We start from the raw sequence: 16775 nt of genomic DNA, 5'->3' as shown, positions 1-16775 counted from the left end.
CGGTCGGTAAAAGCACAGAGGATTGTGGTTAGGTCGCAGTAGGGACTTTTTCTAAGCACGCACAATGCAATGTTAAAGAGTGACATTTTATAACAAAGGCTTGCTTATTTTTCTACCTAGGAAACTCTCTTTAATATTGCACAAGGTATGTACTACGGAATGCTAGAAAAGTATTGATTTCCGCGAAACAAGCGTGTAAAAATGTCTGAGGCAATTTGGAATGCACAGCGCGGTGGTTGTACGGAATACCACATAATCATTGTGGCACTAAACGTCGATTTAACTTACTGCTGAAACAAAACCCGATGTTGAATATTCTGTCGTGTAAAACTAAGACAAAAGTATTCGGAAATTCACCGGTTGAATTCAAGCCCAATTTGAAACGTTTTCTTCACTTAGATAATTTAAATAAAAGAATCGTTGCCATATCAAATCAGATTTGACCAATTGTATTCGAACAGCAAATTTCAGAATTGCGAACTAAAGTATCCCCTTCATCAAGTTCATAAAGAACTTCAGCAAGCGAAATGGACAGCAACTCTTCAGACTCGATTTATTCGAGGCGCCACTTCAGCAATCCAGTGTAATGCAGATAGCAAATTAGGCATTGTTTAAACAATCGTAGTGTAACTTGATTTATAAATTCGGGTTCGATTTATATCAATATTTATTAAACAAAACTAAAGCACTATAAAAACTGTACAATTTATATCGACTATTTATATCACACACTTCGCAATTTATACTTCCGCGCTCGATGTTTCATCCGTACTCGATCTCGTCGGTAGTAAAACTAAACTGCGATGTTCGGCCCGCAACCATTTATACACGCAAGCAATGTAAGTCCAGAACACTCGAGTAATTACCGGATAAGTCTCGAATATACCTATACAAATCCCACTATCGCGCGTGTAGAAAATTCCAGAGCGCCAAAGGCGACGTCATGTCTGGAGCGTTTCCGTTACACTGCCCCCTTCTTAATTCTGGACGTTTCGTTCAGAAACTGCGTTAGTATTACTTTTTAATGCCTCGTGTCGGAATCTGCAGTCAGAGCCTGCTCGACAAACACCTTTCTTGAAAAAGTAACAGTCCACAGTTTTGCGGAGGGTCGTCCCCTGTGGGTTGAAGCAGCATACTGTAATTCGAACGCTAGTGTTTCTAAAAATCACTTCGATCATGGTTCGCACTATCTTCCAGTCCAACCCATCTAAACCACATCCAATTTTCGGGATCGCCAAGCTATTTATGTCATAGTATGCCATGAGTTTCTTTAAGCTTTTTAAAGCAGACCAGAGGTTTTCATAGGTGGGTTTGCCTTCTGACGTTTTCTTTGAAACCAAGTAGAACAAAGAGCGTTGGCTATCTTCCAAGCGCAGTACTTTACCCACTCGTGGTCTTTGCTTTATCAACTCGTCTATTCTTCCAAATCTTTTCCGGAATACGGAAGCTATACCTCTACCCATGCGAAGGTCTTCGGCGACACAATGGGCGATGGAAACGTTAACCGGAAGCTCAAAAATATTTTGACAAATTTCCTGAGTAACGCCAAATCGAGCTTTCTTCCGCTGGGCGTAATTTGACATAAAATCGTTAAAGTTTGGCTCGATCCCAAAGCTGCGTTCCTCTTCTCGAATACCTCTAACTTCTTCGTTGTTGTTGGATCCGGCATATCGTGCGCGAGTCGATTAATGTGGACAACTTTCGGTTTCCGGTGGTTCATTGTGATACGATATATCACGCCATTTATTTTCTTGATCACCTCATACGGACCTTCCCATTGTCTTTACTCTTTGTAGCTTGGGAGAAAGACCTCTTCGTCTCTGTGGAATGTGCAGCCATACCAGATCTCCTGCTTCAAAAGTTTCATTGGCCGAGCGGAGGTTGTATTGATTTTTCATGCGATCACTGGCAATCTGAATATGACTTCTAGCCAAGTCGTGAACGTCGTTCATCTTCGCCTTTAGTAATTGGTCAACATAATTTTCACCTGCGACATATTCTTCATGGGGTTTACGCCCAAACTCGAGGTCACATGGAAGGCGTAGTTCACGACCCAACATACGGCAGGCAGGAGTCTGACCCGTGGTCTCGTTGACGGCTGATCGATATGCCATAAGGAACAGGTGAAGGTACTGGTCCCAATTTTTCTGATGTTCTGCCACGACTTTTGAAAGATATTTACCCATCGTTCGATTCATTCTCTCCACCATTCCATCTGACTGAGGATGCAAAGGTGTTGTTCTGGTTTTATTGGCTCCTACCAATCGACAAACATCTTGGAACAAAGCCGATTCAAAGTTTCCTTCCTTGGTCTGAATGGATTTCTATAGGAACACCAAAACGTGTAAAGAACTCCTTTACCAACACTTCTGCAACTGTTGCTGCCTCTTGGTTTGGAATGGCGTAAGCTTCAGTCCACTTTGTGAAATAATCCATAGCGACTAGGATATATTTATTTCCGCCATCTGTCTCGGGAAACGGTCCTGCGATATCGATAGCAACTCGTTCCATCGGACTACCAACGTTATACTGCCTCATGGGTGCCTTCTTCTTGGAAACTGGTCCGTTTCCAGTAGCACATAACTCACATTTTTGACACCATCGCCGGACATCTTCTTTACTGTTGACCCAATAGAATCGCTCACGTACCCTTTGCAACGTTTTCGTAATACCAAAGTGTCCTCCGGAAGCGCCGTCATGCAATTTTCGCAATACTTCCGACACTTTGCTTCTAGGTACTACTAATTGCAGCGTCGATTCGGTGCCATCTTCACTTTCAAGGGTCCTATACAACAGGTTGTCTTTCAGAGTCAGGCTATTCCATTGGCCCCAATAACTCTTTACTTCAGGACTTGTGGCACTAATGTCTTGCCAGTCTGGTCTTTGTCCGTGGCGCATCCAATTCAGAACAGTTTTTATACTTGGGTCGTTTTCTTGGGCCGTTTTGATTTCGCTTGGCTTCCATTCCCCACTCTCTACAGTTGTTCGTCGCAGATGGCCAATCTTGTCTTCTATTTTAGAACAATGTGTGCAGTTGTCCTTGCACGGTCTTCTTGACAAAGCGTCTGCATTATTGTGAACTTTTTCAGACGACGTAATGTTTACAGTGAAGATCGGGGCTTTGTTTCTGCAGGTCGACGATAGCCCCTTCCTGTCGACCTTTCTTAGTTTTCCGGCTGCTGAAATGGTTTTTGGGCAGTTGCGGCGAACGTGTCCCTGTCCAATCTCGCCGCAATTCCAACATCGTGGTTCACGTTTCTTTGCCAGTGACTGTATTGCTTTATTGACCTTTTCTTCCATTACTTTACTGACCTTTTCTTCCACTACTTTACTGACCTTTTCTTCCACTACTTTACTGACCTTTTCTTCAAAACTTTCAGAGCCACCTTCCTCTTCGATGGTTCTTACCCGGCTGTCACTGCGAGGTTCCACCATACGTACTCGCGCACTTCCATGACTAGCTTTCTTGGCGGCTTCGAATTCTAACGCATGGGCCAAAGCTTTCTCAATTTTGTCGTGCCTAGCCAGTCTCAAAGCCTGCTGGGCATCTCCATCACGAACGGCATCGATAAATGTTTGTACAGCCAGTTGATCAAGAAAGCTCTCCGGTGCCGTAGGGTATGCCAATCGAATCAGTCTAGCGATGTCCGCTTCAAGTTCCTGCAAACTTTCTCAAGGTTTCTGCATTCGGTTCTTGACTTGGGCATAGTAAACTTGCTGAAGGTGTTTATCGCCATATCGCATTTCGAGTCGCGCTACTATTTGTTGGAAATTCTGTTGATCCTCGGGGATAGTCCGCAACACATCCAGAGCATCTCCTCTCAGAGCAAGAATCAGGGCTGTAGTTTTGTCTTGAAGAGTCCATTTATTTGCCGCAGCCGCTGCTTAAAACTGTCGAACGTACGTGGTCCAAGGAATCTTACCATCAAAAGTAGGTGGCTTTACTCGGGCTTGCTGAACGTCGCCTTCTACTCTTATATTTGTTTCTGGGTCGACCTTCTTGTAATGAGTAGGCTGTGGCACCTCAAGAAGACGGTCCATCAGTAATTCATCTGGGGCACTACTAGTACGCTCTTCCGTAGTGAGTCGCAAGAATTGCTCGCGCAGCTCTTCATACTTGTGCTCAATCTCAACGAATGTTGCTTTAAATGTTTTGGAAACTTCCGTAATTCTATCTTCAACTTTTTCTTCAATTGATTTAGAGACTTCTTCGATAATCTTTCTAGAATATTCTTCCATTTGCTCGAACTTCTCTTGGTTGCTTTTCATTTCTTGTTGCAACACCTGTTGGCCATTTTGGATTTGCTGGAGCAACTTGAGCATCGTTTCTTCCATTTTAGCGGCAACAGATCTTGTTACAGGCATACACAAGCACAAGCACTTAATTTAATCTTACTTTTAATTAATTTAATTAATCCCACCGCTGTCACCAATGTAACGTGATTTATAAATTCGGGTTCGATTTATATCAATATTTATTAAACAAAACTAAAGCACTATAAAAACTGTCCAATTTATATCGACTATTTATATCACACACTTCGCAATTTATATTTCCGCGCTCGATGTTTCATCCGTACTCGATCTCGTTCGGTAGTAAAACTAAACTGCGATGTTCGGTCCGCAACCATTTATACACGCAAGCAATGTTAGTCCAGAACACTCGCGTAATTACCGGATAAGTCTCGAATATTCCTATACAAATCCCACTATCGCGCGCGTAGAAAATTCCAGAGCGCCAAAGGCGACGTCATGTCTGGAGCGTTTCCGTTACAGTAGTATTTAGGACGTATTGCATTCGAGTACTACGCAAATAATTTTATCCAAAATCGTCCTGAAACCTTCATTTTCATGCCTACTTTCTGTCAGGAAAATTTGGTTTCCATGACAGAGGCAGAACAGACTACGTTTCCTGGCGCTTGTCGCCGCAGCTGTGACTTTACCGACCGCATTTGTGACATTGCTAAATGTCTATAATGACTACTGTCATCACTGACAGATTGACATTAATCAAAAGTTCTATACAAAAATTGAAGTGTTATATTAAAATACGATTTTGGATAAAATTTAATACAAATATATGTAAGACCGCAGTTTTCCAGTTGTAAATTTGCCACGATAGAAAAGACAGACAACTATTGATCTTGGTCTGGGTGTTTTTTTTAATGTTTTTTTTTTAAATTGAACTGGTCCACTCCAGGAGGTCTGGTTTTTTGTATCGAGTTACATCCGTTTTAGCGATGGTCTAGTATTACATTTCTTACACTGCACCCAGGTAACAAGTGACTGCGAGATAATTCAGTAGACTTCGGTAGGAAAATTTGGATACAAGCTGAATATGAGGGATTTATTATCCATGTCTCGTAAATTTTGTATACAAAATCGTGTCTTTTCGGAAGTACTTATTGATAAAAAAAATTTTTTTTTCAGAAATTAATTTTACGAAAGTAATAAATAGGTCTTATTAAGATTTTTAGTTAAATATCTATTGCATATATTTAACTACATAATTTATTTTTGGTTTGTGACCAAATACCAAAAAGGAATAAATAATAAATTAGTGATTTTCATTTGAATTTTCCACTGTGTCCCGTAGCCCATATGAAAAATTTGTTTTGGTCCCTTAGAAAAAAGGGGCAACCTGCTATAAATATTACAATCTTCTAGATAATAATATGAACTTTGTTCTATATGAAAAACGACACGAAAATTTTGATTTTTATTTGTGTTGTATTTAGTCTCCACATTTTCATTTATTATAAATTGATTATCAAAAGTATTAAAAAAGTTAAAATTCTGAGATCATTCGATGGAAAATAACTGATAAACGAATGAATTCATACTCCACACTCAATACCTTTTTTATGGTCTATTCCTACATATTTCGGGAACCAAAGCGTATTCCAGAATCTCAATTCTGTACTAAAAACAATATGTTTCCTTTTCAAATAAAAATGAATTGAAGATCAATAGCAAATCCGTTTTCTGCTTTAAGAAGTAGTTTCTCGTTTTGTTTTACTGAAGTCGTTTTTTATATTGCCATGTACAAATCATTCTAATGATATGTGCAATGCAAGTTGTGATGGTATCACAACGTATTAGGTCGATAGATTATGACAAATGAGTGCGCTACTGCATTTGCCTAGTACAATAAGAGATGACAATCTACGCTAATGGATTTCGCGACAGCTTTTATGCTTGCAGCTAAAAATTACATGGTTTCATTTGTAATTTTGGTTTGTGGACAATACAACACGATATTGTGATTGTGACATGGTAGTAAAGCTTCTAAATAAGACCGCAATTTTCTTTGTTTTGCCGTTAAAGATGCCTTACACATTTTCATTGTAAACAGTGGGTTTTGTACCGACTTCATTCACGCTGTTATACATAGAAAGTCTATTCACAACGCTATTGGAGGGAGCACTTGGATGCAAGATAGAAATGACAATTACGCGAAATTTTGTAAATGTAGTCTAGCTACTTCAACAACTAGATCATGTAATTATATGGAAAACAAAGCCTCAGCAACTTGTTTAGCGCAACCAAAACTTAAATTTAAATGCAAATGCACTATCGTCGTGCAGAGCTGGGCAGTATTCGATTTTGTAAATACTTTATTCAAATACTTTGTAATTAAATACTTTTATAGAAGCAGTATTTGTATTTGTAACTCAAATACTTTCACAAATATTTAGTATTCGCATACTTCGCAAGGTATTTGAATACTTTAAGAAGTATTCAAATACTTCGCATAGTATTTGAATACTTAACCTTCCCTTTTTACCTCGCTTTTTACCAAAAATCGACTACTCCAAAATTTCTCGGGAAAACACGTTTTCTTATTAATTTTGGTGCGTAGAATCCAAAACAATTCGTACTTTTTCGATCAGACCTCTCAATCAAAAGTTATAGACTGGAAACCAATTTCGAAAGAAAATTCAAAGGGCTGTAACTTTTGAACTAGTAGCCTAATCTTGGAACTGTTTGAAATTATGGATTCTACAGGCCACATTCTATATGAAACATTTTTTTCCCGGTCGATCTGAAACAATTTTTTTAGGGCCTCAAAAAAAGGCAGTGTATAACCTTACCAAAAATCGACTACACCAAAATTTCTCGGGAAAACACGTTTTCTTATTAATTTTGGTGCGTAGAATCCAAAACAATTCGTACTTTTTCGATCAGACCTCTCAATCAAAAGTTATAGACTGGAAACCAATTTCGAAAGAAAATTCAAAGGGCTGTAACTTTTGAACTAGTAGCCTAATCTTGGAACTGTTTGAAATTATGGATTCTACAGGCCACATTCTATATGAAACATTTTTTTCCCGGTCGATCTGAAACAATTTTTTTAGGGCCTCAAAAAAAGGCAGTGTATAACCTTCATATTTTACCAAAAAACGACTGCACCAAAATTTCTCGGGAAAACACTTTTTCTTATTAATTTTGGTGCGTAGAATCCAAAACAATTCGTACTTTTTCGATCAGACTTCTTAATCAAAAGTTATAGACTATATTCATTTTAAGAAGGTAGCGGTAGAGATCATGGGGAAGCTTTGACCGTCTCTGTGATTGGTTAAACCACGAGTCTGTATTACGCCCACAAATGAAATGTGTGACCAATTTTGTCATGTTAGTAGTTTTCGTCACGAACTAAACTGTCGAACTGATATTAGATGTCAATTTCAATGATCCAAACGTGAAAACTTTTGATATATATTCATATTTTTCAAATTTGGTGCCGTTTTATATTTATCCTGTGTGTGTCTATCTTTACACACAGCGCCATCTACTACCTTCTTATAATGAATGCAGTATAGAAACCAATTTCGAAAGAAAATTCAAAGGGCTGTAACTTTTGAACTAGTAGCTCAATCTTGGAACTGTTTGAAATTATGGATTCTACAGGCCACTTTCTATAAGAAAAATTTTTTTTTCCGGGTCGATCTGAGACAATTTTTTTTTCGGGCCCCAAAAAAGGCAGTGTATAACCTTTATTTTTCACCAAAAATCGACTGCACCAAAATTTCTCGGGAAAACACTTTTTCTTATTAATTTTGGTTGCTTCAAGTAGAATCCAAAACAATTCGTACTTTTTCGATTAGACCTCTCAATAAACAAATTTCGAAAAAAAATTCAAAGGGCTGTAACTTTTGATCTAGTCGCCCAATCTTCAAACTGTTTGAAATTATGGATTCTACGGGCCAAATTCTATAAGACAATGTTTTTTCCCGGTCGATCTCAGACAATTTTTTTTTCTGGCCTCAAAAAAATGTAATACTTTTAAGTTAATCAAATATTTGAGAACAATTTAGAAATGTTTAGGGAAAGTTTCCATTGTCACAAAATGAAATATAAAAATCCGATACAACTGAATACCGAACGATCCCGGAGTGAAACTTTTTGACTCGATAGGGACTTTCTTATATCCTTAAGACCATGTGTACCAATTTTCAAAGCGATCGCAGGTTTCTAAACAAACTACTCGTATCATGCACACGGACAAACGGATGGTCAAAAAAGGATCTGTTCCAAAATCGCTAGGATTGATTTCAGAAAGGTGTACGTGTCATGTGCACGACGTACGATCGCTTTGAAAACTGGTACACGTATTCTTAAGGATATAACTGGTATAAGAAAGGTCCTGGTAGGTACCTCCTATATAATCATATAATAATAATAATAATAGGTACGCTTTTACTCCCCTTAAATTTGTATATAACAATAGAAATATAAAAACCCTAACCCCACACAAAGTATAACTTGATTTTTTAAGTAGTATTAAGACTTTTATCTAGTATACTATTTTAAATTTTTAATGTATTTGAGTGACAAGTATTTGAATACTTTTTACTGTATTCGAATACTTTGAAAAGTACTTTTTATAGTATTCGAATACCTTTGATAGTATTAGAATACTTTTGAAAGTATTCGAATAGCGTTGAATGTATTCAAATACCTTTGAAAGTATTCGAATACTTTTGAAAGTATTTGAATGCTTATTTTTTAAAGTATTTGAATACTTTTCAATGTATCTAGTATTCGTTTATGCTGGACGTAAAAGTATTTAGTATTCAAATACCTTTGATTTGTGTAAAGTATTTACTGTTAGTATTCAAATACTTTTTTGAAAGTATTCTACCCAGCTCTGTCGTCGTGTTGGAATTTAAAATTGAACTCTTGGTGTATGCTAATAACGTATGTAAAAACCTATGACATTTTCCAATCCCGATGGCAGTCTGTATACATAAATATTCTATCACGATTCACGAAACTGTTAGTTAAACCGTTCAATGAAAAAATTTTTCATTCAACGGTTAAACTCGAGGTTAAACTACATAAAGTTTTAAATTGTGTCCACATTCTGAAGGTTGGTACACAATTTTCGATTATGATCGACACACTCGGCAAAGGAGAGAACGAAATTACCGGTAGGTATATGCAAGTACAGAAAGATTGATTTATATACAGGTTTTTCATGATTTAGCGAAAGAAAGTACTATCGTAATCGTTTCACTTTCGGTTTTACCGGATGTGTAGTGTATAGCAAATACCACATTTCCCTATACCCAGCATCAAAAATTTTTTATTTTTGCGTTTGACCGCTTTTCTTTTGGGCCCTGTACCTATGACTCCGTTAACTTGAATTTCAAAAAATCTTCCAAAATATACAATATCTACTGACTTGATTCGACATGAAAATAATTTAAATTTTGACCGGTCTTCTGCAGGATGTTTTAGAACTAATAGTCAATTTTAGTACTATTCAAACCGTAAAAAGTTGATTTTTCAAATATAAAATGCTTTATTATTTGCACTATTAAATGTCGAAAAAAATTCTACATAGTTAAGTAGCGTTTCCCACATGAACCGTCATATAAGCACGCCTTACCCGCAGGAAACGAGGCAATATCAGCAGTTCAATTCGATTCTTGTCAGTAGCTTTTGCACAGGCTTTTGCAATAAAGTCGGTATCTCTTATTTTTCGCGTTTTAAAAAAGGAAAATCGTTTCGGCAAATCTATAAGTGGCGCAGTCTGTAGGATTGTATGGAAGTGAATTTTGAACTGTCCATCCATAAATTACCTACTTACTTAAAAGCAAACAAATAATTCATTTTCCAATACTCGGAAGGCTTCAACCTTTAGCCATCCACTATTTTGTTGCAACGGAAAAAACTCGAGACCAAAAGCATGATAAAATCGCGACAGCTTTAGCTGGAGCGATTTTATCTTATGCTTTTGATCAAGAATTTTTTCCAGGAGGCAACAAAATTTGAGTGCATTAAAAATAAAATAATCCTGATTTAAAACCAAGATCAAGTGTATTTTAGAGAGATTAATAAAATACAGTAAATTTCACAACCACTGTATATTTTACGCATTCCTACACGCATTTTTATCGCCGATAAAAAGCTACCTAGCTTTTAATCACTAAAAAAATCATCTGATTGGTTAGAATTTGAAACAATCACTAAAGCTGATTGGTCGTATGTTAATGGAGTGTATTAATCGCCCTAATTATTTGGCAGCTTATGCCAGACCCTCGTGGCACTCTCAATCTATTGATATTCGTCCAAGACAATTATCTCCTTGGAATTTCCGATTAATAAAGAAGTATTCTCCAAAACGTCTTCAAAGGGAATCACCCGAGCAACACAGTTCCGTATAAAAAGCGTTTATTGTAGACTAAAACCCTACGTATATAAAACGTATAAATTCCCGGTAGATGTTGCTGTATTCTTGTAGGAATATTATGCGTTCATTATTTGCCATTGATATACCATTTATATGTATATATGCGTATATTAAAGTGGTATTATATACGTTTATAAAACGAATGCTGAAAAACGGTTATTTATATACGTATTATCAACGTAGAAAGTGAATTCTATGGTTTATATATGAGTAAAAATCGTATTGTAAACGTAGATCTAATATCGGTCTACACAAAAACGTATACCATACTACCGATACCGAATTTATCCTTTCAAAGCTTTTAAAACCGTTTTTAAACGTAAAGTGTGTTTTCTGGGTCAGTTCCTAAAGCTCCTGCAAGGTCTGGACCTCGGTCTGGACTTTCTAGACTAGTTGCAGGTAATTTGACAAAGTCACAACGGACTTTTGTTTCAAAGCACATGACTAGTGTAATGTAACTTAGCCTAATTTCCTTGTTTGATAACGTTTATTAAACTTTACTTTGGATGACTGACTTCTTTGTTGAATTTAGAGATGGTCACTTAGTTCACAGATTTCACTGCCATCCGACCGGGACTCCACTGCAGCTTCGAGAGACATCGTGCCTATCACCGCGTCTGCCTCTCCCGCCATCGAGCTAATTTTTTGAAGTGATGAAAAATGTGAAAGAAATGTTTTTTCCCAAAATTAAGCTCGTTTGTAATAAAATGACAGACCCGATTTCATTTAGCTTGCACCTACTTTTGTTGTGCCCCTTCATTGTATACAGAGGGAAATTAATTTTGAAAGGAATACATGAATATAAATTAGTACACGTGATCATAATAATCTTTCAACAGTAATTATAACTGCCCAATTGTTTAATGTACATTATTCTAAACCGAGTTTGAAGCCAAACATTAATCAAAAAACGTATAAGGTAGAAATTAACCAAAATCGATTACACCTAGTATTTTTATTGTGTACACAGAGAAACTGGTTGGATAGGTACACACAACAAAGAAAACTTCCATAATTATTAGAAACCAGAAACAAAGGAAATGAATAAAATATCTATGAGTACAACAGAGTCATTATTAGCTACATTGGAGTAAGGATTGCAGTGCAAAAGTTGCAACGTCAAATGACGTATCCATAAATTAGCTAAATCGAGAGAGTATCCAAAACCCCTTTATAAGAAAAGTTTTCAACAGGTACCGAAAAATGGGAAATAGGCGTCCTTTCTCACTACTGCAGTCGGTAAAGAAAACTCTCTCCCGATCCTTAGGTAAGGGTGGGCTTACAGGGAGACTCTAGGAAGTGATATTCTAGAGTTTCTGCAGAGTGTTTACTTCGAAAAGCTGTTGTGGAGTTAAACATGACTTTTCCCTTTAGAAGTTCGTTGCTAGCAGCTAATTCAAACATATCGATTTCACTTAAACTAAATAAACGCAGTCTGTGCTTTATGAAAGGCACTAGCATTCAGAACACTGAACATAGTTTTGAGAGAGAGAAAAAATCTGGCGCACAGGAGGCAATATTTCAATTTTAATAAAATTGAAAAATTAAAAATACATACCGGGATGGCGAGTGGTGAGGTCCTCCGCGGCTAAGAGGGCCCGCAGGAGCAGAAGCCCCTGCAGTATTACCCTCAGCCAGCATTTCGACATCGTCACTTTACACTTTCACATATTGCTGCCGAAGCGTGAATCATGCTGCAACGCACTAAACGTTGCTTCTGCGGCAACCGAATAATATGCAACACGCACGCTATTTGCGCCGATGATGGTGCCACCTATTAACTCCATTACAAATAATTTTAAATTTATTTTACTATACCTCGAACTGCAAATAATATTGACTGAATAAATGTACATATTTGAGGGCTGTTTACGCATTAAGAAATCAATCATGGAATAAACCCCTCGTTACGTAGTCTTTCGTGTAACTGTTCAGTAAAACTGATTGGGGTTGGTAATCCATATCACGTTCATCGTTTGCTTTCTGTTTAGCGCGTTTCAATTAAATTTTACTCATTAAACGGCAATATTATAGAATCACATCCAACACCGCCTCTATCGTTCGCATACTTGCTTTCATGCACCAATTCTTTTCAGTAATGAGCAAAAGCCCCCCCGGCTCTACATCATGAGTCATGACCTACCTTACTAACCCGCAAGGTATTTTTCGAATTTCTACAAAGTTTTGTATAACTTGCTGTTTACCACTAATTAAATGGTCCGAATTCGGTTATCATATCCAGAAAGTCTTTTTCTTACAGAAAAATCGCTCTTGTCGATCCCTATTTCTTCGACATGATTTATTTTGTATAAGTTTGCTACAGTATCATTTCTCACGCTTCCTTTAGGTTATAATCCTCTAATTATAATATTTAACTATCGATTTTCTCTTTTCTACCAAATGTGCTGCTGAGTGGCGGTGGTTGTATTTGACCTGAGCGGGATTAAATTTCGAGCTGGTACAGCTCACTATGCGCCGTCGCTGGTCTTCGCCTTCCTGATAGGGGAGTTTGGAACACGAACGGCAATCGGAAGTCGGGACGATTGAGTTCCAGTGGCCGCCCGCGGGTTTCTGTCGTTGAGCGGGGTTGAATTTCGGCACAGCGGGGCACGTAGTCGCGAAGAAAATTGCTCAAGCTCAAGAAGGGCTCGTCCGTACCACAACGGGGATTCTATAGCCGGTCCGTGCAGAACGCAGTTTGAGACACAATTTTGATTCCATATCGGAGACACAATCTCAGCGAGGTTTCTATAGCTGGTTCGTGCAGAGCACAGCTGGGAGGCGGACCAATTTTATTCGGATTAAAAAACTGTGACCAGGACACATCTATAACTATTTATGAACCATAGTTCTGTGGCGTTGCGATAGTGCCCCTTTCCGTCGTGTTATAATTTGTTACGATATCGTCGTTATACAGGGTCGCTAATAAAGATGGAACAAATCGTTTGAGCTGATGCAGACATGCAAATCAGAACGCTTTCAGTTGAAATTATTTCACAATTACCATACACAATACACATATAGTTCTAAGAACGTCAAAAATTAACAAAAAAAAACACAATGAGCACGTTTCTCCATTATTTCCTAATAAGTTTAAGATAGCAAGAAAGGGAAAAAATAAGCTTCCTAATGACGTATCATATGACCTAAAGCGCCATTAGAAATGGCGGTTTAACTACCTACTTGCAATTCTTGTCAAGTTGCTGTTGGTTGACACCTAGTGCCAGTAGAATTTAAACATGCGCCTGAAGTTTGTTTCATTTATAAAAAAATAGAATTGAATGTTCCCTATCAATACAAAGTGTGTGTCTTTGCCAATGAATGTTCTTTACCCATTTGTTTTACAGGATTGTTTCTCTCCAAACCCCATTTAATTTACTATAATATGTATCCTCTTGCAGCTAAGAGATACCTTAAAGAAAATAAGAACCGGTTCATAATTTAATAATAGTACATTATATATCAAGGCAGAGAAGTACAGTATTATTGCCTGAGCACCAAGATTACATCTCGAGGCGCTTGCGCCGAGGGGTGTAAGGTGCGAAGGCAATAATAGACTTCTCTACCGTGGTATATATACTATTTTTTCACTACTAGCACTTGAAATCCTCTAAATTAACATATTATATTGATAAGAGAGTTAACGGTTGGACAGAATTGTTTGTTTCTTAATTTAACATGTCAATCAAGTACGTGGAAGTACAAGTCAAACATGCCGTATTTTATTCTGTCATTGAGATATTTTCAAAGAGTAATTTCGTTCGAATTTTGTCAAAATGTGATAATTTTAGGTATGTAATTTCTCTGGAAATGGCGGATGGTGGCAATTATTCATTTTAGAGAACTTTTCTAAACGTTTATTGAGCGAAATTTCGGGTCGCGTTTTCTAAAAGTGACAGCGTGACAGTTCTCATTATTGACTACTAGTTAATAATGTCCACATTATTAACCACTTTGAACAAATGCCGAGAAAGGCTACTTTACAAGTGGAAAAAAGGTTAATAATCATGTCATCAGACGCTAGTAGTGAAAAAGAAGTATTATTTATCCCTTGACCCCTTTCCCTTAAGAGTTTAGCAGAGCATTACTGACTGGCAGCTAGCTGGGGCACATTACATATAATTACATAACAAGACCGTTCCCAATTTAATTCAGATGTATAAGGATTAACTAGAGGTAGGATAGAGCAGTCAAAGTAATTGTAACGGGAAGTAATTGTAATATCCGTTACAATTACATTGGTACCTAAACCTTTTTCTAATTTTGGATACCATTAAAAACTTCTTTAAAGAAAATGTTTTGAAGATGTGTTCCAGATAAAATTTCCACCCTGTATACCTAAGATCCATTGAGCCAGGGCGGAGCAGTTGTCCGCGTATCAATTCTTAGTAAGCGGGCGCGGGCGTAATTCGAAAAGCGCAGCCTTTTGAATCTATACATAGCCAAAACTTCGCACACTCCAAAAATTGGCACCCCATTAACTCGCGTCCAAATAGAAGTGCACCATAGTCCTAATTACTTAAAATGAATTAAAATTTTAAGATCGAATTGTCCTTGTACGAATTATTATTATCCCTGTTATGCTATGGCGAAGTTAACCGTAATTTTTAGCTTCCTAGCATGTGCTAGGTAGCTATTGCGATAGCCGTTTTTTGAACATTTCAAAATTTCATCAAATGTCGACGTTTTAGACCATTTTAAGCAACTTTTAAAGAATAAAATTTTTTTCCGTCTGTATGTACGTACGTACGTACGTACGTATGTACGTACGTACGTACGTTTGTTGGCAATTTTCTGAGAAAACGGCTCGACGGATTTTGTTGAAATTTTGTATATATGTTTAGGCATACCGAACAGAAAAATAACGGGCCGGATTTTTGAAAAAAAATTTTGGAGCGCCGTAACGGCATCGAACTTTTTTTTTCAAATAGCAACCTAAAATTTTTATTCTATTATTTGGAAGACCTTATTTTCCTGTGTACAACCTACAAAAAAATTGGGCCGGGTTATATTATCAAAAAACGGAGAAAAAAATTGTCAGTCAAAAAATTGTGTTGCATATGTGCAAAACGCAACGATCTTGTTTCTGAAGCAATTTAAACGAAATTTCTATGGTAAGTCCCTTTAATAAAAGCAAACAAAATTCATGCGCAAAAATCGTGTTGCGCATGCGCAGAAATGCAATTTTCTTATTTATGGAACAATTAAAACGAAATTTGGTCCTTTTAATAAAAGCTAACAAAATGCATGCGCAAAAAATAGTGTTGCGCATGTGCAACATCCAACTTTCTTATTTATGGAGCAATTTTATGTTGGCAATTTTTGGTTTCAGTTAGGAAGCTATTCTGTCAAGAATTTGACACCTGGTTTGGAATCGCCACAAACAGCAAAGATTAAAAACCATTTTTGAGCTGCCCAACTTCACGATGGTTAAAAAGTATTTGTGTGACGTGTTAAACTTATTCATCTTTCATCAGTGCCGGATTTAGTTCATGGACCGCCGGGGGCTAAGTCATACTATGCCGCCAGTAGGGAGGCAAAAAAGCTAAGTCTTGTTTTTTTTTGTAATACTTCATTAAATTTTTGTTGTTTTTCTAAGTTTTGTCGTTTCCAAAATGTATCTCCTTCTTTTTCGCTCATTGTTTAGAAACTAACGCGTAATAACGTAACGGAATTGACGACACAGCGTGTCAGAGTCGGACACGCTGGCGGCTGGCGCCGAGACAAAACAATACTCAAATTTAAATGAACCCCTAAGGAGTATCTAAAAGAGCGGCATTGCACCTCGGTGGGACCCTACACGGTCATTGGATTTGACTCATTTTCAATAGGCTTATTACATGTGGCATATACCTAGGTCAACGGTGCAAAGTTTGAACCAAATCGGTCCAAGCGTTTGACAGTTATCGTGTTCAAGGACAGACGGACACCAAACACCATCAACTCCCCTATAAAGCTTGCATCGCTTTGCTCTGCCGCTGAATAAACTCCTAAAGTGGCAGAGCACCTCGGTTTGATCCTTGATGCTTGGATGCGACCCAGCGACCTGCTACCGCCGGCAGCCCGAGCCCGGCAC

General features: G+C 37.6%; 1 protein-coding gene across 1 annotated transcript in view; it reads right to left on the bottom strand.

The window, feature by feature from the left end:
- The window catches only part of LOC116163791, a 102065-nt gene extending 89651 nt beyond the window's left edge, over positions 1–12414 (bottom strand). The window contains exon 1 of the mRNA XM_031477908.1: positions 12258–12414. Coding sequence (XP_031333768.1) covers positions 12258–12348 — 91 coding nt within the window. The 5' untranslated portion in view covers positions 12349–12414. The remainder of the gene's footprint in view (positions 1–12257) is intronic.
- Between the last annotated feature and the right edge of the window lie 4361 nt (positions 12415–16775).

Source organism: Photinus pyralis, unplaced genomic scaffold, assembly GCF_008802855.1.
Source record: "Photinus pyralis isolate 1611_PpyrPB1 unplaced genomic scaffold, Ppyr1.3 Ppyr1.4_LG2, whole genome shotgun sequence".
Lineage (NCBI taxonomy): Eukaryota > Metazoa > Arthropoda > Insecta > Coleoptera > Lampyridae > Photinus > Photinus pyralis.
This window is presented reverse-complemented; position numbering and strand designations above follow the sequence as displayed.